Below are 26,049 nucleotides of genomic sequence, written 5' to 3' on the forward strand. Positions count from 1 at the left end.
AAATAAAAAACAAAATAAATGAATAAAATAAATTTCAGACACTCAATAATACGGCACTTCCGCTAATCCGGCACCCATATGTGCCAGGAATGGCCGGATTAGCGAGAGTCTAGTGTAATGGGGAATAAAGTAGTGGATGATGACCAGGAGGAAGAAGAATTGGATGAAGTTGTGGAGCAAGAATGAAGGCAAAGTAGAAATGATGCAGTGATGAGTTTAACGTGAGAGAGGAAGAAGAGAAGTGCAAATGAGGAAAAGCAGGTGGAAGTATAGAAGGAGAAACTGAAGAAACAGACGGAAATAAGTGGGAAAAATAGGGAGAAAGAAGAAAAAAAGAGGAATGGCGATGAAGAGGCGGAGGAAACTACAGACACGGGTGAAGTAGAAAGGGGCAATGTAGTAGAGAATTAGCAGGAAGAGGAAAACAATCATAATCTGGAGGACAGATCTCTGCCTCAGGCTGTAACTCACTTCGCCCAGAACCTCGTCGAGTGGTATCGCAGTCTGCCCGCCTGGCTTGATCAGAGCTTCCAGCAGGCGCTGGCGTGTCATGGTAGGTCCGTCCTCTGTGGCTGCCGACCTGATGGCGATGGACTTCAGCGCACAGTTGTGCAGCAGTTTCACGAACCTGAGCAGACCACGTCCTTTGGAGGTCAGCTGCAGAAGGAACTTGCTCTGCATCCATGGCCGGAATACCATCTTCTGCAAAAACAATGTGGCTCTCGTCAATGCTGGTCTTCATATGCGGGGGACAGGTGGCGGGGGGGGGGGGGGGGAGGGGGCGTGGGGTGTGTTGGGGGGGGGGTGGACAGTAGGCCATCAAACACTGGTCTCTGTTAATCAAACCAATTCGCACAAATTACAGATACTGGTGAAACTGCTTATGTAACACCAAGTATATAGGAGTGAAAATTTAATTCATAGTAAAAATTGAAAAATTGATTTAACTTATAAACTACTACATATCAGTTCCTGGCTGCTCCTATCGGTTATTGGTGGTCGCTATGGCGAGCGCCAATGTCAGAAATCCAGCTTCCGGGAAACAGATACTTTTTTCCATCCTGGAGATGACGGATCAGCCTTTCCTTTATCTAGCTAACAGTGACTTCACTGACCCACTCCTCCTGTTTGCAGAGGCGAATGATTCCCGAAGGAACGCCAATTTTTTCCAGCACGCTTTTGGAAACGAAACTTCTCAGAGGACTGACAGAAACAAGCACCTTTCGGTAAGTACTATAAGCATTACCAGGACATAGCTAAACGCAGTGCCTTACTGATGAGGCAAAACTCTTATGACTCTGACTCCGCATAGTACCTTGTTTATCCCTCTTTGAAAAGAAACACATTTCTGATTCTGTGTATCATGGATACGACAGTTAGTTGGCAGGTTTGTAGAAGTATCTGGCATTAGATTTCTACGCACAGGTCATAGACTTCTCGTAAAAACCGAGCCGCTGATATGGATACGCCGTAACTGCACATGATAGTAATCAAGGTGAGTTCAGTAGGATTTACATCAGGTGAATTTCGTCGCCGAGACATCAATGTGGGTTCACTGCAATGCTCCCCAAACCACTGTAGCGGGGTTCTAGTTCCGAGACACGGACAATTATACTGCTGTAAGATGACATCGCCTTCGTCGAAGACATCAAATATGAAGGAATGCAGGTAGTTTGCAGCTGTCAGCGTGTCTTCCATTACTATCACAAGTCAAATTCAAGAACAGGAGAATATCTCCCATAGCATAATACTGGTCCCACTATCCTGCGTACGCTGCGCGCTGCATGTTTCGAGCCGCCGTTCCCTTCGATGACGGCTTTTTTGGAGATGACCCTCGACCTAGTGTAGCAAGAATGTGATTCACCCAGAGAGCAGACACGTTTCCATTGATCGACGGACGACTCCTGATGGTCGCGAGCTCACTGCAATCATAGTTGACGATGTCATTTGGTCAACACGTGAACCCGTAGGTGTGGTCTGCTGCGGAGCTCCACGTTCAACAATGTATGAAGAGCGGTGTGCTCCGAAACACTTGTGCGTGCACCAGTTTTGTTCTCTTTCGGCAGACGTTCTACAGTTCACCATCCATCCTATATTATGTAGTAGAAAACTCTCCGAACCCCACGTTCTTTGAAGAGTCGCGTAGGTCCAACCATTTAGCGTCCAGTGGTAGTTTCACTGTTCTACGTCTTTCCATAGATCCTCACGATTGTAGCATGAGAACATTCGACCAACTTCACCGTTTTCGAGGAACTCGCTCATAGGCTCTTAGTAATACTAATCTGCCCTTTATCATTTCGCCTATCTCAATGGTTTTTCCGATTTGCAGCCCATATCTTCGCTAGGGTGATCCCCTGTCGGTGTCTGCTCCACTTACGTACTTCTGTTAGCGCATCACGCCACTAGGTGCCACCGAATGTTGCGGTGGGCAGTGGTCAGATTGTTTTGGCTTATCAGTGTATATTCTGCTGTGGAAAGTGATTAATCCAAAGGTCGGCATATTAAAATAATTTCGTGCAGCAATGTTACTTGCTGACAAAGTAGGACTGTCTGCTTAAAGCTCTTGCAAAGCTAGCACGAAAGTCGTAGGTCCTATGAGGCAGAGTTGTGGTTAAAACTTGCAGGGTGTATGAAGGCGGGAGTGAGCGGTTATCATCATGTAGTGGTTTTCCGCTTTTTGTAAGAAACAGAGCGACGTAATAAGTTAGCATTTGATAGATAGAGCTTTCATATTGGAACGTGTAGAAAACAGCGAGGCAGACTTGGTGAGGTCTTTAGAAGACAGTAAATTCAGTTTGCTCCAGTGGAAACTTGTAGCGTTTTCGAGTGTGCACGTCTCTCTTATAACCATAGATTGTCATTCTAAGGACAATGACTGAAAAAAATCCCACCAGCAGAAAAATAGTTAATGTACAGTTATTAAATTTTGGGAATACGTCTGTCCAGGAAACGTATATAAGTAATTAACACTGCAAAAGACTTGGCGATACAGTTTACGAAAACGTCTGCAAGGCATCATGCACGTCTACTCAAGCTGCACTTTTCCAGGCACATATTAGCAAGTAGGTGGTGCTGCACACCGATATTGATGTTGACCTTGAACCGGTGGGGCGACATGGTTCAAATGCAAATCATTTGTGCAGAATATTTTAATACACATCTCCTGTGAATATTAAAGTCGTCGCTCAAGTCTTTCGTTCTCTGTTCTTTATGAACATAAGTGTAGTTAATTTGGAGAAAAATAGTATGCTCATCTGCTCAGATGAACAAAACATAACTAACACTCAAAATGACTGATCGGCTGAAGGCCTTTGTTTGTCAACTCGAACTTTGTCGAGTTTTCCACAAATTAATATTTACAATCCAGAATGAGATTTTCACTCTGCAGCGGACTGTGCGCTGATATGAAACTTCCTGGCAGATTAAAACTGTGTGCCGGACCGAGACTCGAACTCGGGACTTTTGCCTTTTGCGGGCAAGTGCTCTACCAACTGAGCTACCCAAGCACGACTCACGCCCCGTCCTCACAGTTTTACTTCTGCTAGTACCTCGTCTCCTACCTTCCAAACTTTACAGAAGCTCCTTTCTTTCAGGAGTGCTAGTTCTGCTAGGTTCGCAGGAGCGCTTCTGTAAAGTCTAGAACGTAGGAAAAGAGGTACTGGCAGAAGGAAAGCTGTGAGGAAGGGGCGTGAGTCGTGCTTGGGTAGCTCAGTTGGTAGAGCACTTGCCCGCGAAAGGCAAAGGTCGCGAGTTCGAGTCTCGGTCCGGCACACAGTTTTAATCTGCCAGGAACTTGAATATTTACAATGTTGTTCTGCCCCATTGGACACTAAGTTCCACAAGAGTTTACTTTGCGGTCCTGCACAGTGATATAGATCACTGGAAAAACTAAATACAGTCAATGATCCACCAAAGTTCGCCAACTAGTTATTGCATGCAAACACAGAGGCTGGACCGCCGGCGAAGCTGCAGAGGCCAGGTGGTGTCCGTCGAGGAAGCAGTTGGTGGACGGAGGGCAGCGGCGTCGCAGTGGAGCGGATGACTGTGTGTAGCTCTTGCTCTACGTGAACTGACCCTGTACAGCTGTGTGTGGGTCTAAATACTGTTTCGCGGCAGCATATTGCAGGAGCTATTTTAGGTCACGTGGGTCGCAGATGCCAAGAGGTTCCCCCTTCTCCAGTTCGCGACTCCTTGTGGCGCTGCTACGGTCACCCAGTGGAACGGCTGCAAAACTGTTTCCTGGTGCAGAGCGGTTGCGCCAAATGGTCGCCGACTGTCAGTGTCTCCAGTCCCGTAATGCCCTAGGAATTCCTCATAGTCCTTCTCAAACATGCACCTAAGCGCATCAGCTAATTGATAGCCTAAACACTTAATGTGCTCCACAGGGAAACGAAATGCGTCCATCCCAATGTGCCACTGTCCCCATTTTTCTGGGATGTGTCAGGACCGTACGTAGGGCCCGATTGTCGGTCTGAAGAGTAAGTTGGCGGGCTCTAAATAGAATTTAAAATTTTCGAGGGCGAACGTCATCGCCAGGGCCTTCCATTCGACTGAGCACGTTAGCTCAGCTGTGGAAAGGGCCCTCGAGGCATACGATACAGCCGACGACTCACAGCTTTCTCTCCCAAAAGGAGATCAGCAACTCCAGAATTCGAAGGGTCAGTTTGGATCAATAAGGGGCACTCGAAATTCTGAATGGACAAGACTGGTGGACTACTAACGACGTCAGAGGCGAACTGGATTGCCGACTCTCTCCCTACTGGAAAATTTCTCCCTCCTTACGTGAATTATTCAACGAGCCGATCTATTGGACAAAATTAGCCACGAACGTCCTAAAGAGTTTTGCCATGCTGACGAAATGGGTGACTCCCTTCTTATTCCTTGGAGAGGAAAATTTATGCAAGTTGCGTGTTCTTTGCAGATCGAATACCATAATGTGATGCCACATAAAGGAAATTTGTTTGCCATCAAGACTGATCTCGGTTGGCTTAATAGTCAAACCGGCCTCATGGAGGTGGATCAGGACCTGTTTCAGATGTTGGATTTCTCTTTGAAGATCGAGCTGCTTGGAGCAACATCATCCGAAAAATTGTATGTGATTTTGAACTTTAGATCATACAATACCACATCTGAAACTCACTACAACAAGGCTGTCCCTGCGGATAACTCGATTAAAATCATAGAGATTTTATATGGTGCAAAATGCGGCTACATTATTTGCAATATTTGGTGAGGGGACTTGACAACACACCTGGATTTTATCCAAGACAGTGGACCAGCGTTCCCCCACAAACCAAGCAATACAGTTGTGTCAGTCTGGTAGCGGCACTGACTCTCAAATAACCTTATCATTATGTACTGTGTAGTTCAGTACTAGACGATAACTAGCCCACCTGTCTTCTGAGACTAAAACATCGTCGAGGTGTATGGGGAGGTAGATCATCTTGCAGTGGCTATACAGAGCTTGTTATCCATGACTTACCACAAGGCTTTCGTCATGGTGGCTGAAGGCCTGTACTGGCGTTTCCAGACAGCAATATCGCCAGTAAACCATATTTTATATTTATCCTTATTCGTGACCCCGAATTTGCCGAGTGGGACATCAAGAAATCGGCCGAGCACCTGTAACTGTTAACTAGCTTAAGTATGCCCCAAGTGACTTACCTCATACACCATAAATTTCGCCACACCACAGTTGATCCCCTGAACCGACTGACAAGAACACAAAAGAAATTTCCATTAAATTTCGGGCATGTACTTCCGGCCATATACTTCTTATTCAACTGGTATTTCGGCAGCGTATCGTCCGGCCATCCTCAGAGTCGCTAGACTGACGGCAATGTGCCAAACGCGGTCTTGTATCCACCACTGCGGCGGTACTGCGCATGCGTGTCAAAGAGGTTGGTCGGTGGGAGAAACGTCAACTTACGCACACGCCACCAGTTGTTCAGACATTCGATTCGCTTGTCGATGTACATTCGGCGAAAGGAACACCTTGAAGACTCCTCTGCAATTTAAATACTGTATAAGCCAGATCCCTTGCCTTATGCAAATTAAAACCATTAGCTCAGTTTATTAAGTTATCGGTTAATTTCTGTGGTTTCCTTGAAAACAGAATCCCAAAAGGAAGAGGTGGACATCAAAATCTTCACGTCACTGTTGTTCATCGAATGACCCACATATAAGCAATGTTCTGTCACGGCTGTCTGGCTGTAGTAAGCGCTTCAGACATTGGTGCTCCACACACCTCTCATGAATGGCGCGTGTTGTATGACCCGCATAGGACTTACATCGTTTAAGTAGATCATCCATTAAATACCATCCACAAATTCACTAACGGCGCAGTGCACACCCACAACTGGTCCTGACAAGTTGATGTAGGGCGGCTTCCCGATGGAGTACACAAGCGATGAATACGTCGATATGCTTTTGATGCTGGATGCATCCAATAACCAAGCTTCTACTGCTGCTCAAGCATATGCTGCCCAGTATCCTCAAAGGCGCCTACCTGATGAGAAAGTTTCTAATTTCCTGGAGGGACGCTTTCGGGAAATTGCTACAATTCGTCCACAATACAGATGTCGTCCAAGCAGTACACATATTCCACAAAAAGAGGACGCGATTCTTGAAACTGTTCACCAATCACCTTGGCGAAATACACGTGATATTGCAGGGCAGTTCCACATCTCTCAAAGACCGGTTGAAGCACGATGGAGATATACATACATACCGGAATAATGTAGATAGAGAGGTAAAAATTGACACACATGCTTGGAGTGGCATGGGGTTTTACTAGAACAAAAACTAAAAAAAATAAAAAATCACAAATTTATTCAGTTTTCAGATTTATACTGACTTTTTGATCACCCGGTAAATCTACATACATATCACTACATATTACATGTTAACTTAGCATCATCAGACAGAAGACCACAGCCGACAGGTACAGTTTTGTGATTGGCTTTTGCACCAAGTGGAAAATAATGAACATTTTACAAATAACGTGGTAAGGACTGACTTATCAAGCTACGCTCGTGAAGGTATTTTCAACATCCACAACAGCCATTATTGGTCGGAAGAGAACCCAGATGTCACCTGTGAACCTGACTTTACATTATGAGATAAAGCTGTGGGCTCGAATCGTGGGAGGCGTCCACTGGCCCTTAAACTATTGCAAGACAAGTTGAATGCACCACTATGTTGTACATTTCTTTGAAATACTTAGTCTGATGTAATAAAAAATGCACCAATTGGTGTTCGACGACAGCTACGGTATCAGCGTGATGGTGCACTGTGACACTTTGGAACGAATGTGCGTAACTGTTTAAATGAAGCGTTTCCAGGGAAATTGATTGGTCTTGGACTTCCAGTGTTCTGGCTTCCACGTTCCCTGAACCTTAATCCACTAGAATTTTATTTGTGAAGACACTTAAAGCAACGAGTTCATTATACTTCACACATGGATGTTTCCGACCTAATAGATCGCGTGGATCACACTTCCGCAGTCGTGGATTCAGCTGTGATGCGTAGGGTCCAGCAAAGTATGATCCAGAGAGTCACGAAGTGTTCGCAAATGCGAAGTGGTCGCTTTTGAACATCTTCTCTAAAGTGATCGTTGCTTGTACGTATACGTATCAGCTCTGTGAAGGTAAGCCTGGAATGTATAGAATGAAATTATTGAGCATAGTGTAATGTGCAATCTGATGTAGCCTGTCTGTTAAGTTTCTTGTACATCATTGAGTACAGACAATGTCAATGTATTCAGATCTGTTTTTTGTGGCCCTTATGTGGGTCAAGGAAGAAAGAAGGTGGTCGTTAAGATCTGTTAGACAGTCATGTTACACCATAATGTTTAAATAAGGTAAGAGTAACAGAAAGAAATATATTCACTGTTCGGCGAGTCTGCATATTCATTCTCGACGTCATTGCTTCGTCTCACTGTGCTGTCGGCCGGAGTGGCCGAGCGGTTCTAGGCGCTACAGTCTGGAGCCGCGCGACCGCTACGGTCGCAGGTTCGAATCCTGCCTCGGGCATGGGTGTGTGTGATGTTACGTTTAAGTAGTTCTAGGTTCTAGGGGACTTATGACCTCAGCAGTTGAGTCCCATAGTGCTCAGAGCGATTTGAACCACTGAGCTAGTGGGACAGCCCTGGCGCTCTTCAGGGTTCACAGTGCCACGCTGCTTGACGACGCTGCATGCAGTACACTGTTGCCAGAGCCTCGTTTTTAAATCGCATTTCTGTTGAAGCTATTGGTGGAAGTAGGCTATGTAAGACCAACTTATGTCATCAAGTGAAATGGTGAATCGCCTGCCGACCTGCAAGTGTGGAATTTTTTCTTCACCCTGTATGTTACCTCCTCTAACATTACTGCATTCTGGGTACGTTTGGGCTGATCTGCTGAACAGGGAGGGGCAGAAAGCTATTTTCGTACATCTACAAGCTACATCAACACTCAATACACTGCAAGCCACCAAACAGTGTATGGTGGAGGGTACCTTGTAGCACCGATGGTAACTTCCTTTCCTGCCCCACTAGCAAACAGAGTGGGGAAGAAGCGGGTTTACTTACATGCCTCTGTAAAAGCCCTCATCTTCTCTTCACGGTCCTTGCGCAAGACGTATTTTGGTGGCATTACTCTGGTTCTCCAGTCAGTTGCAAATGCTGGTTCTCTACGCGTTCTCAGTAGTCTTTCTTAAATGAACGTCTTCTTCTCTCTAGGGAATCTCATTTCAGTTCGTTAAACAATTCTGTAATACTACCATTTTGATGGAACATATTGGTGACAAATCCAACAGCACGTCTTTAGTCCAACATTGTGGGGCTCTCAAACACTCGAGCAGTCCTCAAGTGTGGGTTGCCCAAGTATTCTCTCAAGGTCTCTCTAATTTCCCAAGAACCCATCCTACAAACCGAAGCCTAGCGTTCACCTTACCTACATACGACCTTACGAGATTGTTGCACATCATATCGCTTTCGAACGGCATGTCTAGATATTTAGTTGCGTGACCATGTCAGGCAGGGCACATTATTCAAACATTACTGAATTTCTTTCCCTACTCGTCTGCATTAACTAAGATTTACCCACAAGAAGTCCTGCTGTATCCTCCTACAGTCACATAAAAGACGACGTTTGCTCACACAGGCACATAAAGACGAGTACAGCAAAGTCCACTGGGCTGCGAGAATATACGGCTGGTTTCCTGGTCACTCCCCCAACGCTACTACATCCCGAGTAGTCCGCAAAATCACCAAAAATGAAACCCATAGAAAATCTGTGGCAAAGGCTGGAGCAGCAGGTGAAATGCTGACTTCAGCATCAACGCAATTTGGAACTACCAGATGGAATCCTCATTGGGTGGCTTAACCTGGAGGTGGCAGGCCTGCACGAACTTGTGGAGTGACCGAATCCAGGCGCTCATCAAGTTCAGAAGCGGAATTACATGCAATTAAATGATGGTTGTATTGATATCTCTAGCAGTAACTAATATTTTGTCCGATGAGATTACACACTGAGGTGGCAAAAGTCAAGTATTATATTTGGCCTCCCTTCAGTCGCCGTGGTGCAGCAGCTCGATGTGGCTGGTACTCAACGAAATATTGAGCCATGCTGCCGCTTTAGCTGTCCATAACTGCGCAAGAGTTGCCAGGGCAGAATTCCATGAACGAACTGGCCTCTCGATGATGTCCCATAAATGATCGATGGGATTCATGCTTGGTGATGAGGGTTGCCAGACGTATCATTTCAACTGACCAGAATGTTCTTCAGGCCAGTCTCGTACTGTGGCCCAGCGCTATGGCACATTGTCATCCATAAAAATTCCATTGCTGTTTTCGAACGTGAAGTCTACAAATGGCTGAAAATGAAGTAGCAGAAGATTAACATTTCGAGTCGATAATCGCTTCAGTTGGACAAGAGGACCCACTCTATTCCATGTAAGCATAGCCCATACCATTATGGAGCGACCACCAGTCGCCTTGTCGACAAAGTGCGTCAGTAGCTTTATGGGGTCTGCTCCACACTGGAGCCCTGCTATCAGCTCTACCCAACTCAGATCGGTACTCATCTGACCAGGCCACGATTTTTCAGTCATGTACAATCCATCCGCAAAGGTCATGAGGCCAGAAGAGGCACTGCAGGCGATGTTGTGCCATTAGCAAAGGCGCTCGTGTCGATTATCTGCTGCCGTACCACTTAACACAAAATTTCGCAGCAGTGTCCTAAAGCATACCTTCACCATACGTCCCACGTCGTAGGTTAATGCGGTTATTTCATGCGATCTTGCTTGTCTGCTAACACTGGCAACTCTACGCAAACGCCGCTGCTCCCGGCCGTCTGACACTGTGTTGTCTACAGTGAGAGGTAATGCCCAAAACCTGGCATTCTCGGCACACTCTTGACACTTTGGATCTCGGAATATTGAATTCCCTAACGAAGTGGAATGTCCCATACGTGTAGCTCCAACTACCACTCCACATTCAGAGTATGGTAATTCCCATCGCGCGGCCATAATCACATGACTCACCAAAGTACAAATGACAGCCCCACCAACATACTTTGAGAAGACAGTTCTACCGTCATCGATATGTTCGATATATCACTATCCAATGACATTTGTCATCTCAGTATACATCGTATTCTGAAAAGTTTCCAGACCGACACATTCAACCTGCGTAGTTGCTAGGTACAATCTAATCTTTGCTTACATTGTGGTTGTGTGTTCCTTCAGTGCACTGTTAGTCAGTTGTCTATAGATGTGGCAGCCCATGCAGTAGGTCGTGAGTGGACGATGGTATTTACTAATGCACAAAAAACCGACATGTTCATCATCTATGAATAGTGTAGGAAGAATGCAGTTCGTTCTTGTATGGTGTATGCAGCAAGATATCCCAATAGACGTAAATCATCTCGGTAGTTATTTATCAACCTCTTCAACCAGTTACGTGAAGGAGGTAGACAACGTAACTGGAGGAAACAAGTGATGGAAGAAGAGGGGGAAATTAATGTTCTTGCTGCTGTTGCAGTTAAACTGCACATTAGTGTCAGGAACGTGTCCTAGGTAACATACCTACCACATCAGTTTGCATCAGGATCTGCATGGAGACGATTATGATGTGGTGTCACCACCGGACACCACACCTGCTAGGTGGTAGCCTTTAAATCGGCCGCGGTCCGTTAGTATACGGCGGACCCGCGTGTCGCCACTATCAGTGATTGCAGACCGAGCGCCGCCACACGGCAGGGTTAGTCTAGAGAGACTCCCTAGCACTCGCCCCAGTTGTACAGCCGACTTTGCTTGCGATGGTTCACTGACAAAATACGCTCTCATTTGCCGAGACGACAGTTTAGCATAGCCTTCAGCTACGTCATTTGCTACGACCTAGCAAGGCGCCATAATCAGTTATTATAATCTAAACAGATAATATTATGAGTCATGTACCGTCAAGAGCGACGTTCATCATTAATGGATTAAAGTTAACTATCAAACTAATTCCGTCCGCTTTCTGAATTCTCATTCCCTGTCATGTCCCAGACCTCACGTCAGTATAGTCCTTCCCTCTTCACGCCAGCCTGCGTGAGCTAAAACGCGTGCATTTCGGCCTCCACTAGTAACACAGTGTTGGCTCTTCTGCCAACACAACATATGAGAATCGTGTTTAGCTTCTGTACATGGGAATTAAGACAGGGCACTCCTAATTACGTTGAAGCCACATTTACCAATCATGACCAGGTAAACCACCGAAGCATCCACTATTGGTCTATTGTTAATACCCATTAGCTTTGTCATGTTTGTTTCCTGTGACGAGCAAAATGTTCTCAAAAGCGGAATTCTACGTGCCCTTCCGATAGAGCGGTCCTAAATTAGTCTAACGCGATATTCGATATGTATTAACATGAACGGTTAAACACGAAGAACAAACCCGTATTCCCGCACTGACAACCTCGAACAGCGGTGCCCAGTCGCCACTGGAGTACAAGTTTGTTCTTCGTGTTTTACTGTCCCTGTTAATACATATCGATAACACAAACGTCACATTAGACCAACTTGGGACCGGTCTGCACAGACTGATTTATTCCATCACATGCAAACTCTTATGTTGCTTGTATACTAAGTGGTCAGTTACAAGTGTTAATTCCAATAGCGCTATAATCACCGCAGAATGGATATGCCTGCTGTTTATACTTAAGCTATAACAGTTTTACAGGGTTGCTGGCATTGTGCTGTTTATTCTAATACAGTTTAATCATTCTAGATGTTGTGTAATGTTGTCTGCAGTACGCTTTGGTGAAAATATTTGCTGTTTGAGTAAATGTGTGTTTCGGTACTGCTGTGTGTGTTGGTGTTCAATTTGAAACTGCTGTCTTATGTGCTTCGTGTGTATTGCAGTGTTCCGTCATAGGGCTGTATCTGTCTGTATTCATCGTCTAATGCCCTTGAGACATCATCACCGATTATATTTATTATCTCCCACTCGCCTTTGCTTCTTTACATTGCAGCCCGAAATCGAATGGTTATGTCTCTAAGGAAGGTTTCAAACACCACGCACAGTGTTTCCACTGATGTGGTGTTGAAAACTCCTCATACAGTTACCAAGATACTTCTCTGCCCTCGCCACATGATGTTCCTATTTGTCACCAGATATACTCGGTGGGACCACGCACTGGCTGCAAAACAGACCACAGACTCAAGGATCGCACTATGTCAAGTTCCCCTAAAGTGTATCATATTGAGTCTGGCCAGCTTGTGCATGATCGTGGCAGCCCTATCAGTCGTTGTTCTGATTTTTTCGTCACAGGATAGTCGTTCGTCGAGTTGTACACCAAGATATCGTATTTTTCGTTGTCTGTGCATGCTAATGTCGTGTAGTTTTATGGTTGGATTACTTTGTAGTGTTCCTTTGAGTAGAATATAAACTGTTTTGTGTAAAGCCATTTATAGTTTATTATGTTTGGCACTGGCCGATGCTTGTCTCTAGCTGTGTTGGCCAATGTTTGAGTTGCGCTCTTGAGTCCGCCCTGTTGGCACTGGTCCGCGGCTCGTGGTCGTGCGGTAGCGTTCTCGCTTCCCACGCCCGGGTTCGATTCCCGGCGGGGTCAGGGATTTTCTCTGCCTCGTGATGACTGGGTGTTGTGTGCTGTCCTTAAGTTAGTTACGTTTAAGTAGTTCTAAGTTCTAGGGGACTGATGACCATAGATGTTAAGTCCCATAGTGCTCAGAGCCATTTGAACCATTTTTTTGTTGACACTGCTGTCCCCATTCAATTAATGTAGGAGGGGTTAAAGGCGATATCCCAAAAGATGGGGCACAGATTGACGCTTGTGGGCAAACTTTGGTGATTCTTTCAACCACTTCCTGACTTCCCGTGTACCATTCAACCACCCTGTTTCTACAGTACTCCGAGAAGATACGGTAGAGGGCCTTAGGTACCTGGATCTGACTCTCACAAACTATGCAGGCAACCAGTGATTATATAAGGCACCCGAAATGTCTATAGGAATAGCAGCTGCGTATTTGTTTTCTATGTTATGAACAGCGGTTAGTGCCTTGTTTGGTGCGTCATATATAGATTTTACCGCCTTGAAAGAGAATTCATGCAGATCCTTGTGCTATTCCAAGCAAATTGTTCCTGGTCCTTGGCCAAGGTGTTAATTATGCTTATAGGCCTTTACGTTTTTTGGATCTGAGGCATTCTTGTTCTCTAATTTTTTAATTATTACGACATTTGCTGTTTTCCAGACCGCAGGTACAACCCACCCGTAGCGCTTTGTTGAGCAGATCCCTCAGGTATGGAATAGTCTGTGGAACGACAATTTTCAGTGTCTCTGAGTGGATACCATCTGGCACGGCGGCTTTTCTGTTCTGTGGTTTGGGAATTACAACCGCAATCTCCTCACATGCAAAGGGAATAATGACGATACCATTCTCATAGCAAGAAATCATTAACGTTCACTGTCCGGTATGAATCTGTTCATCTGACCGTTGCTCGTCATCGGAAAGGAGTTTGTTTAGCAGGAACTGATAGATAACTTCTTTATAGACCAAGATAAGTTTAACCAGATAAATGCTCAGCCTGTTGAGAATGGTCTTTCCGATCATGGTGCACAGCTAGTTACAATATATGACATAGCTCCATTCAGCAATACTAAACAGTCCTCCAAAGTAGTACGTTCAGTCAACAATTTAACAATTGCAAATTTCAGGGAAAGCCTACAGCAGTTAGACTGGGATGAGGTGTACCGTGAACCTGATGCCAATTTAAAATATAATTTATTTCATGACATTTTTGTAAATGCATTTGAAAACTGCTTCCCCAAGAAAATAGTTAAATATACTCGTAAGAAACCTTGTAACAAACCATGGCTTACTAAGGGTATAAAAATATCTTGTAACCGGAAAAGGGAAATGTATCTGACAGCAAGAAAGAGTAGTGACCCAGAAACTATCAAAAATTATAAAAACTACTGTGTTATATTAAGAAAAGTTATTAAAAAATCCAGGAATATGTGTATCATGTCTGAAATCAGCAACTCTGATAATAAAATTAAAACAATTTGGAATATTATTAAAAGAGAAACAGGTCAACCAAGAGCAGAGGAAGACAGTATTACCATCAAATTGAATGAAAACTTTACGAACAAAAAGTCAGAAGTTGAAAATATTTTTAATAATCATTTTCTAAATGTTGTGGATATAGTAGGATCCAGGTGTTCATTAGAAGATGCTAGGCTGTTAAAGGAAGAGGCCATACCTATGCAATTTGATACAATTGAAATCTCACCCACTTCTCCCTCTGAAATTAGGAAAATAATAAACTTGCTTAAAAGCAAAAACTCACATGGAATTGATGGCATTTCCAGCAAAATACTAAAAGCTTGTTCTCAACAGATAAGTAAGATTCTCAGCCACCTGTGTAATAGCTCTCTGGAACAGGGCATTTTCCCTGATAGACTGAAATATGCTATTGTTATACCTTTGCATAAAAAGGGGGATAGATCTGATGTCAACAATTACCGTCCAATCTCCCTTCTAACAGCTTTATCCAAAATTTTTGAGAAAGTAATGTATTCAAGAGTAGCTTCACATATCTGTAAAAATGAAGTACTAACAAAATGTCAGTTTGGTTTCCAGAAAGGTTTTTCAACAGAAAATGCCATATATGCTTTCACCAGTCAAATTTTGAATGATCTGAATAACCGAACACCACCCATTGGGATTTTTTGTGATCTCTCAAAGGCTTTTGATTGTGTAAATCATGAAATTCTGCTAGACAAGCTCAAGTATTGTGGCATGAGTGGGACAGTGCACAAATGGTTTAATTCGTACCTAACTGGAAGAGTGCAGAAAGTTGAAATAAGTAGTTCTCATAACATGCAAAGATCAGCACATTCCTCAAACTGGGGGACTATCAAGAATGGGGTTCCACAAGGGTCAGTCTTGGGTCCTTTGTTGTTCTTATTATATATTAATGACTTCTATATTCATGAAGAGGCAAAGTTAGTTCTCTTCGCTGATGATACAAGTATAGTAATCACACCTGAGAAACAAGAATTAACTGATGAAATTGCCAATACTGTCTTTCAGAAAATTACTAAATGGTTCCTTGTAAACGGACTCTCTCTGAATTTTGATAAGACACAGTATATACAGTTCCGTACAGTGAATGTTATGACGCCATTAATAAATATAGACCTTAATCAGAAGCATATAGCTAAGGTAGAATATTCTAAATTTTTAGGTATGTCCATTGATGAGAGATTAAATTGGAAGAAACACATTGATGATCTGCTGAAACGTTTGAGTTCAGCTACTTATGCAATAAGGGTCATTGCAAATTTTGGTGATAAACATCTTAGTAAATTAGCTTACTACGCCTATTTTCACTCATTGCTTTCATATGGCATAATATTTTGGGGTAATTCATCACTGAGGAATAAAGTATTTATTGCACAAAAGCGTGTAATCAGAATAATAGCTGGAGTCCACCCAAGATCTTCCTGCAGACATTTATTTAAGGATCTAGGGATATTCACAGTAGCTTCTCAGTATATATACTCTCTTATGAAATTTGTTATTAACAACCAAACCCAATTCAAAAGTAATAGCAGTGTGCATAACTACAATACTAGGAGAAAGGACGATCTTCACTATTCAAGATTAAATCTAACTTTGGCACAGAAAGGGGTGAATTATACTGGCACTAAAGTCTTTGGTCACTTACCAAATAGTATCAAAAGTCTGACAGATAACCAACAAGTATTTAAGAAGAAATTAAAAGAATTTCTGAATGACAACTCCTTCTACTCCATAGAGGAATTTTTAGATATAAATTAAGAAAAAAAATATTAAAAAAATAAAAAAATAAAATAAAAAAATAAAAATAAAAAATAAAGAAAAACAAAAAAACACAAAAAATAAAGTTGTTATATTAACTTAAGTATGTTGTTAAATTAACCTAATTATGTCATGCATTGGAAAATTCGACTCGTTCCACATCATTACGAAATATCGTATTCATGATCCATGGAACTAGTATTAATCTAATCTAATCTAATCTAATGTAATCTAGGGGGAAGACCTCAATCAACTGTCATAGTTCCACCCAGTCAGCCTCATGAAATATCAATCGCTGATGTCTGTCCTGTGTAGACGTGTGTATCTGTATGTCCATGTTCATGATGATAGCGCACCACTGTGGCCGCTGTGAGTAGTGTCATCCACGGCCTCCCTCCCCATTATAAGTGGCAGTACATTGCAATTATTGTGTCAATCCTGCTGCTGGTTCCCCATGGCGCGATGTAGGTGGTTGGCTAATTCGGACTGTTGACGATGTAGAGGTTGTGTTCATTTAGCACCTCATCGACTTGGTGCCCCTAGTCTTCCGTTGCGTCAGAGTGCATTTATGTCTGAAGCTATTAGCAATTTTCTGTTATTGGTATATTCGACAACGTCTTTGATGTAACTTAGATACGGTTCAATGTCGTGCGAGTACTACGCGTATAACGACGCAATAATACACTTCTTGACTTCGTGCACTATTTTCACTGTTGCGAGGTGTTGGTTACATAAATGAACTATCTGTGTAACTGTAAAGTTTCGATTTGTGACAACGATAGCAACGCATTGGATGTACCTGTTACGAAGGTCTGTTTGTGGTCAAAACCTACTAGTTTGCTATTCTTGGTGGAGGGTTCCTGCAAGCAGACCACGTCCTTGTGCGCTTCATCCACCGGTTTAAATGACTCCATACTAACTAGTGTCTGGCTGTTTGCATTCAAATGTAGGAGTTTCATCGATGTCGGGTATATCAAGACATTTAGATCTCTCTTCACTGAGACGTGGGACTTAGGGAAAGCAGGAAAGGTGTGGACAGGGCCTAATCAGTCGCCGTTGGCTGCACAGAAAAAACATACTCTTCATTAAAAAAAAACCTCTCAACAATCATTTTTAAAATAATTTATTACACTGGTGACTGAAAGCCCTATTAGAAGATCTGCAAGTTATTGTCGGCATAAGGCCACAAGCAATGTTACACACAATCAACGGCTGGGGCTGATTAAGAAGGATGAAAGTTATTCGTCGGCTGAAGGCCAGAAGCAATTTCAAAAATACACAACTGCTGAAGGAATGAATTACCAATAACGTGGACAATTACACGTTAAAAATACCCCAAACCCTTTTAACCATCTTGATAACTGCAACAAGTTATAATGATGGCTGAAAGCCTTATCAAGGCAGAACTGGAACTATTTGTCGGCTGAAAGCCACAAGCAATGTTACAAACAATTAACAGCTGAAGGCCAACAGCAATTTCAGAATACACAACAGCTGAAGACCTCAATTACAAGTGAGGAAGGCAGTTACACATTAACAGGTATCAAGAATTTTCTTCTTAACAATCAAAATGGTAACAATCTATAGTAACGGTTGAAGGCAAATTCTTTATCGGCTGAAGGCCACAAACAATGTTACACACAGTCAACAGCTGAAGGCCTGATTAAGGATGTTGAAAATTATTCGTGGGCTGAAGGCCAGAAGCAATTTCAGAATACACAAGGGCTGATGGCCTGAATTAGCAATAAGGTGGGCAATTACACTTCAAAAATTTAAAACCCTTTCTAATAATCTTAAAAACTTGTAACAAGCTATAGTGACGGCTGAAGGCCTCACTAAAACACAATTGAAAATTATTTGTCGGCTGAAGGCCACAAGCAATGTTACAAACAATTATCGGCTGAGGGCCTGATTAAGATTGGGGTCTGAAGGCCACAAGCAATGTTAGAAACAATTAATGACTGAAGGCTGGAATTACAAGAGGAGAAGGTAATAACATGTTAAAACATAAGAGTAAATTTTAAACAATTATGACCACTTGTCCAAATAAGACAGATTGATCCACAGACAGTGCTCCTTGGATCGACCTAAGGAGGGTGACTACAGCTGTGTAAGCGGTGAGACACGCAGCCAAGAGTAGTACTCACGTAACAGGATGGCTACTCACATGAGGGGTAGCGTAAACGCTGACCGACCCACTAACCAATCCGCCTAACGTCTGATCACCAGTACAGCGATGGAGTATTTTTAGGCAAGGGCGAAGAGATGGACTGCACCACGTCTTCAGAAACACACCCAAGGCCGAAGGAAACGTTAGAACGAACGTATACCTCCGAAAACATATCCACAGTACAACTCAAGACGCTGTCGAACTACACGCCATGTCGGACAGCATCAACACGCCGAGGAAAAGTACACTGCCGGGAAAGTACGCTAACCTCCAGATCAGGTAACTGGAGCGTTAGCGGCCACAAGGCAGAAAATACCGCTGGTTGCACTTCAATAATTAGAACAAAACTGAATCCAAACTAACATCAACGAGTAGAAGGCAGCTAATAGCTTCCGCCAACCAAACAGACACCACTCGTTTCGGTTGGTCTGGGAGCAGCAACACACAAACAACAGTGAGATCTCGAACAGTGGAGGTTTCAATACTGGACGTGATTCACTCAACTTCAAACGCCCTGGGTTCTGTCGCCGGCTACAGCCCCTCGGCCCGACAGTGCCTGCACGCCGCGAGCAGTCCCAGCCCGCCCTCGCGCTGTGGACCTCCTCGCTGCTCTGTCCGAAGCCGAGCTGCCGGACACACACGACGACCTGGAATACTAGCTGTGGCGCCAAAGATAGTACCACAGGACTGGCTATCGATAACCACTGCTGCTGCCACTCGCGGACAAACAATACTAGCAACTCAGTGGCACCATTAACACAAGAAGGAATGAAGACACCACTATCGCTATTACATGACATCAAGTTATGAGCGGCAAGAACGCCAGCCGCACGTGGCTCATTCACTGTAATCGAATTCTACTCGTCCGTGGGCCCTCGTAAAGTCTTTGCATACATATTCTAGAGTGAACTTTTCACCCCTTCTGGTGCAGATTTTGTATAGTAACGCAGATAGTTCTGTAATGTCTGTCGGTATATTGTCTGATTTCAGCAAAATACTTTCAGCCTGCTCGGTCGTTGCATAGGTGATTGTGGCGCCTTCTGAGTTGCCAATGCTAATCAAAAGTTGCAGTGCTGTTTGGAAGGCGTCTCTGTTTTCTATTCTCGAAAGACGTATATTTTCTTCCAACTTCAAAATTTCGTCTGTTCCCCAAGTTCCGTGTTTTTTTTCTGGGTCTGATCATTCTTTTGCAGTCTGCTAGGGCTGTGATTGTGTTATGGGTAGCTGTATTTCGTGTTTTGTGTTGCACTCTTGTTTAAGTTCGAGCTTTGTAGCCGAAGTTGTGTTGGGTTGTCTATATGTGTTCCTCTGGAATCTTCGCTTCCAAGCAGTTTACGTGTTGTGATATTGTGTGCTGTGTTATTTGTGTTTGACAACCATCCTGAGATGAACGTCACTGGTTTGATGTGGTCTTGATATTTTTGCGTTGTATACCCTGTTGTGTTTCAGTGTGTCACGTTTGTGTTGTCTGACGGTGCTTGTTCAAATGTGTGTGTTTTGTGTGTATCGCTGAGGCTCTGCAAGTTTCGTGAGCTGTGTAGTTGTTGGTGTACATGTCGTCATTAATTTCGTATTGTTCTTGTTTGTCATATCTACGCTTTCCACTACCATTACAAACTAATTCTAGTTCCAGTTCTTCTGTTCTTAACAATAAGGATATCTGCGGGGTGGCTCATTGGTACATTCACGTTTTAGGTGCCTTGCTACCCCATAGTCCATGGCACCTCGCATTCACAGTAGGTCGATGTGTTCGTTGTCTGTCACGTCGCTGAACCGCGTCGTTGGCAACCAATGACGGTAGGATTTCATTATCATAGAACGTCTCCTGGAGGAAGCCCATTTGTTGCCGCCATGCCATTGCGCGCGCCCTAGTAGCTGGAGGGTTATGTTTCCGGCGGTGAATGTCTTCGTATGCGCTGTCAAGATACGTGGAATGAAGGTCCTCTTGGCATGATGTGGTCGTAGTAAGCACGGTTTTGATATTTCGTGGTCTGTGTTAGAGATCAGTCTTTCATGTAACTGTTTGTGTGTAGGGTTTCAGGATCGCCTGCTTTGTTGGAAGTGCGGTTTCTGTACATACATGGTACGCTATCAACCGCCTTATCAGTGCAGTCGGTATGAATGTGTCCAAGTTGGGAGCACTTGCAGTGGACTGCTTCGTCTAGCCCACGGCACTTAACTGGGTGCCCTGAGTCATAGCATGTGTAGTAGTTCTGGACCCATGTGTTTATTCTAATCGCCCACAAATCGGTGAATACCCGTTCTCTTTGCTTAACGAAGAAGTGGGCTGGAGCACCATCATGTAGTAGCCACACAACCCTTCGAACCATCAATAAAATGGTTCAAATGGCTCTGAGCACTATGCGACTTAACTTCTTAGGTCATCAGTCGCCTAGAACTTAGAACTAATTAAACCTAACGAACCTAAGGACGTCGCACACACCCATGCCCGAGGCAGGATTCGAACCTGCGACAGTAGCGGCCGCTCGGCTCCAGACTGTAGCGCCTAGAACCGCACGGCCACTCAGGCCGGCCGAACCATCAATAGCACTTCTTTCAGCAGGTGAGACAAAGTTACCCGCGGGAAACGCCGATAGTTGCGTCCTGTTAGGGGACGTGGAAAGAAGACTGGTCTCAAAATATGGTCGCCAGTTATCCCAGCCCACACATTCCAGCGGCACCGATGCTGATGATTCGCTGTCACCATACCGTGGAGGCGCTGCATACTATCCCACAGGTGAAAATTATGAATGTCGAACGTACCACTCCATGTAAAGCTGGCCTCGTCTGTGAATAGGATGGATGACAAAAGTTTTAGATTCGTGGTTGCCTGGTGAAGAAACCAGTGACAAAACTGCTCCAAATGTGGAAATCTGTCGCTAGTAAGCCCTGCACACGCTGTAAGAATCGAGGGTAGTAACATTTGTCGTGGAGACTGTGCCACAGTACCCTGTACAGGAGGACCCATTACCTGCCATTGACGCGGAAGTTGCCTCTCACAGTGTTAAACACATTTCCCCCCCCAAGTCTGGTGGCCGGACATTTCGGTTATTTCCTTCATGAATTCCTGTTTCCTGAAATGATGCTGTCTCAGACAAACGGCGAAACACTGTTCCAAGCATTGAATACCGTGACTGTTATCGGCGGGGGTAATTTTTCCGATACAACCTTGTTGCCCACCGCCCGTTACCATTTGCCTTTATGTAAATAAACACCGCGTCAAGCAAACTTTCGATTCGAATACTGAACCATGTGTACAACGCTTTAACACACCCTGTACAAGACGAGTCAGCAAGAGAAGTGAATCGGATACAACATAAGCCATTACTATGGAAGGAGAGGGCGCTACGGAATGATGTATGATGAACAATACTACCCTGTAAAACAGAACGATCCGTACTGTAACTGTGGCTGGATGGTCCCGCGCGAGGTAGATCACATTCTCTATAACAGTGTATGATTGAATAAAATGTCTCCAGCATGGAAATCATGCATTTCCGGATATAAGTTCATTAGATCCTTTTTCTTCCGTACCCTCCCATCGATCAGTCTCTAGAATTTGTGCACTGTGGGAAAAATCGTCCTGTAGTATGAGTACATAAAATTCCGCTTTAAAGGTCGTTTTGTTTTGTATAGGGAAACAAAGCTTCGCTGGGGACCCCTGAAGATATCTGTATGTCCGATTAACACACTCCATGCGATACAATGTACTGTATTTCCTACGATACAAATCACAAGGTGGTTCAAGAGGTACATAACGACCTTCGACAGCAGACAGATCCGTTCTTGGAATGCGAGTCGGTAAACTCACTATTTCAATCCATCTTACCTGCACAAGGCTCACACCATAGTTCATTGTAGCAGAGAGCTCCTCCTCTGCCAAGCCGTCTGGCATGAGAAGGTCAGGGTTCATGCCGATGATCGTGCTGCTGAAGTTGCGGATGGCTGCCAGCAACACTGGAGGGTGAACCTCAGTAGCTGCACCTCTGGTCCTGGCGAGCCGCTCGCACACGAAGAGACCACCATCGTGGAAAGCCTCCAGAAATCCCTTCAGAATCTGTAACACCAGCAGTTGTCTATCCCATAGCATGCACTGCAAACTGCATGGAAATAGGAATTATGTACCACAGTGTTCTACCTTGCGTCCTTTGTAGTTTCTAATATACACTTTCAGAAAAAATAGATTATTACAGTCTTTTATAGGTTTCCATTTCACTCAAGATTTATTGTTACAAGAGTGCATATGCAGTATATGAAATGATTACAATTAAAGATAAATAGCACAAGGAGTTCTGAGGTACGACATACTGAAACACCCACCATATTAATATGTGGTGTAGCTGTCATGGGCCCCGATGCAGACACTGACTCCGGCATCCAGCCGACAGGACAGATGGCCAGTTCTGTCCTGAGATACGTTACGCTTGCTCGGCCTGCTCACTTAGCTGTGAAACAGTTGTTAGCTGACCCATCACGCAAGTCACCTCTCTTCCCACCATATCCCACACATGCTTCATTCGCGAAAAGTCCAAGGATATTGCTTTCCATAGAAGTTTCTGCACATTTTACAGAGTACATTGCAGCTCATGGGCAGTATGTGGGGAAGGACTATCCTGCTGGGACAACGCATCACCTTTGTATTTCAAAAATAGCATAAGACCATTAGTAACAATATTATGCACACACCGAGCGCTTGTTAGCATCCTATAGCGATTCACCATCAAAGGTGAACGGGGTTGTAGCTTACCACATCCCAGACCACAAGGCCGGCAGTGGGACCAGTGTGTCTTGGACGAATGCATTCTCACAGACAGCGCTCACCAGGTGTACATCGTGGCGCAAGCGACCATCATTTGCATGCAGACACAATCTGTTTTCATTGCTGAAGACCACGGCGTGTCATTCCATCTCGAATGCGATTCTCTGACGCCACCAGTCAAGCCGTGCACTTCCGTGCTATCGCGTGAGAGGAAGAGATGCTGGAGGTGTGTGCGCCTGTGGTCTCACTGCCAATAAAAGATCTGACATGGTTCATATTACCATCATTATGCCCACAAGCTCTCTTATCAGTGCTGTGGTAGCTGTACAACGTGTTACTACTGTTCTTACAGTACAATGATCATGGTGGACGTCTGTGCTACATGGATGTCAAGAACATCATCTGCAGTGCTATTATGATCACATGACAACTGACACCAACATCGCTGCACAACCTTAGAAGCACGTCGAACTTATGTGCCAATTCTATCAAAGGATCATCCCGAAACTCGAAAGACCACAATTATTCAAGCACGCTCAGTTGGCTGTGCAAACACGAGAGTATCTCTGTGGCATGGGTGCCTGCTTGTATCACACTTTTGCACCACAGATATGCATAACAGAGTCACCAACAATGTACTTTCCTATATTACTTACAAGAGCCTACAAACGTTGGGGGTAACTTTTCTATTCCGCGACTGTGGAAAGCACTTGGTTTTGAGGTGAAGAACATGTCAAGCCATGTTCGAAGCGCATTTTCATCCTGAAAAGTCCTTGAAGCATATTTGATAAAGAACGAAAAATCCCAGAGCGCAACATCAGGTGAATAGGATGAGTAAGGAGTGACTTCCCTGCCCAGCTCCTGCACAGTGTTTTTCTGTCTGTCTAGAAGGATGCGGGCAGACGTTGTTATGGAGTACCATCACTTCACACAGTCTTCTTGGTTGTCGTTCTTGGATTACGTGTGTAAGACGCCTCAGTTGTTGACAGTAAATGTCAGCAGTGATGGTTACACATCGCCAAAGCAATTCGTGGTACACCACACAGTTGCTGTTCCACCAGGTGCACAACAACATCTTTTTTTTTTTTTTTTTTTTTTTTTGTGGATGTATGCAGATTTTTGTATGGGGAGTTTCTACTTTGTTTGGGCTCAGCCATTCATGTCTTTTCTTTATTTTAGCATTATCCCCAGTACCAATAAATGACAGGAATGCTCACTGTTGTTCACAAGCCAATTGACGACAAGCAAGCAAAAATGCACAAATGGTCAATTGCTCATTTTTGTGATGCTGCCTAAGAGCAAGCAATAATCATATACTCAGTTTCTGAACCTTCGCCATTGCATGCAAATATGGCACGATGGCGGACTGATCAAAGTTCATGACTTTTTCCACTTCTCGCATACACTGATGTGGATCATTGTGGATTAATGCGTTTAAACGAACTTTATAAAGCCCCAAAGATCTTCCTAAACGAGGAGAGTCACTAACGTCAAAACGATATTACTTAAAACGAGAAAACCATTATCTTGTCGTCGTCTGTCCAATGGTATTTTTCCCCATACACCCTGAAAATGTTTCTGGGTTCCTCCCTAGCTGTCACCCCTCTATTGAAGTTAAACAAAAATAATAAGTTTGAAATGTTCCTAATCCTCTGTTCATCCACTCATTACCTCCAAACGACAAAATGATCACATGTAAACTCAAAAAGCGACAGTGAACTACAGATAAAAAATGACAATCGAAAAATAAGACCATAGCAATTGCAATACCAAAATTAAAAACAAAAACTCTTACGAACTTAAGCCCCAACCTAGTATTTTTCATCTCGACCAGAGTGACTATGTTTTTGTAGTAAGAAATGTAACTTGTGTATTTTGGATTCCTAGCTTACGTGTTATGCTTATGATATGATGAATATGACAATAACAATATAGTTGAAGGGTATCAGTCCTCTGAAATATGAACTTGAGATTTTGATCTTAAACAATCTTCAATCTCTGTAGGGTGTGAATAAAAGTTTCTTCACGAGCTCCGATTGTTTTCATTTCTGTCTTGTGTATTTTGCCTATCCTTGCAAACCCTTACAAATAACGGAAGATTACTAGCTCCAACAACGCAAGTTAGACTGGTTCACCACCGAGCTGCCTGTGGGCTTCCTGTGAACCCATTAGGTCTTCCAGCTGCTTACCTAGGCTGGTTAACTTACCTCAGAGTGGAACGTCGGGTTTATGAGTTTTCGGTGCACCTTCCACCGGCTGGCATCGATGGTGACTAACCCGTCGCCGCCGAACATCCGCATGGCATTGGTGCAGATGGTGCCACGGTCTACCAGCTTTGACGTCAGCAGGATGTGCTGCACATCGTCTGGGTGCGCCACCAATACCATCAACATTGGGCCCACATAAAGCCTGCCACAGGACATCAAGCGCACTCACATGTTCATTTGTTGATATGGCAGACAAAATAGCTGTACATATATAACTACTACAACGAGTGTGACACGGCAGTTCAGGAACACGACAATACACCAGTGAGGAGATCTACAGGACTGTATAAGATGTGTACAATGCACTAAGAATTCATTATGATATAACTTCTTCAAATTCTGTACTAAAAGTTCCTAAACAACTTGACACCGAGTCAAGGACGGAATGCCTCTGTTCTTGGAGATCTCAATAAATAATTCATGTGTCATTGACCACAAAAGTTCACTAGCAGCAACGGAGGTTGGGAATGAGCAAGTGCTACCAAACAAGCTACATCTACATCTACATCTATATGGATATT

The 26,049-nt window shown here is 43.9% G+C and overlaps 1 protein-coding gene across 1 annotated transcript; it reads right to left on the reverse strand.

The window, feature by feature from the left end:
* Window positions 1-471: 471 nt before the first annotated feature.
* Window positions 472-25,976, reverse strand: LOC126449583 (cytochrome P450 4C1-like; the record flags this gene model as incomplete). The annotated part of the gene is given in 3 exon segments (XM_050091021.1): window positions 472-702; window positions 22,332-22,559; window positions 25,469-25,976. Coding segments are annotated over 3 exon segments (675 nt in total), but the record flags the coding sequence as incomplete, so codon positions are not given.
* Window positions 25,977-26,049: the final 73 nt, after the last annotated feature.

This window comes from Schistocerca serialis, unplaced genomic scaffold (assembly GCF_023864345.2).
Source record: "Schistocerca serialis cubense isolate TAMUIC-IGC-003099 unplaced genomic scaffold, iqSchSeri2.2 HiC_scaffold_725, whole genome shotgun sequence".
Taxonomy (NCBI): domain Eukaryota; kingdom Metazoa; phylum Arthropoda; class Insecta; order Orthoptera; family Acrididae; genus Schistocerca; species Schistocerca serialis.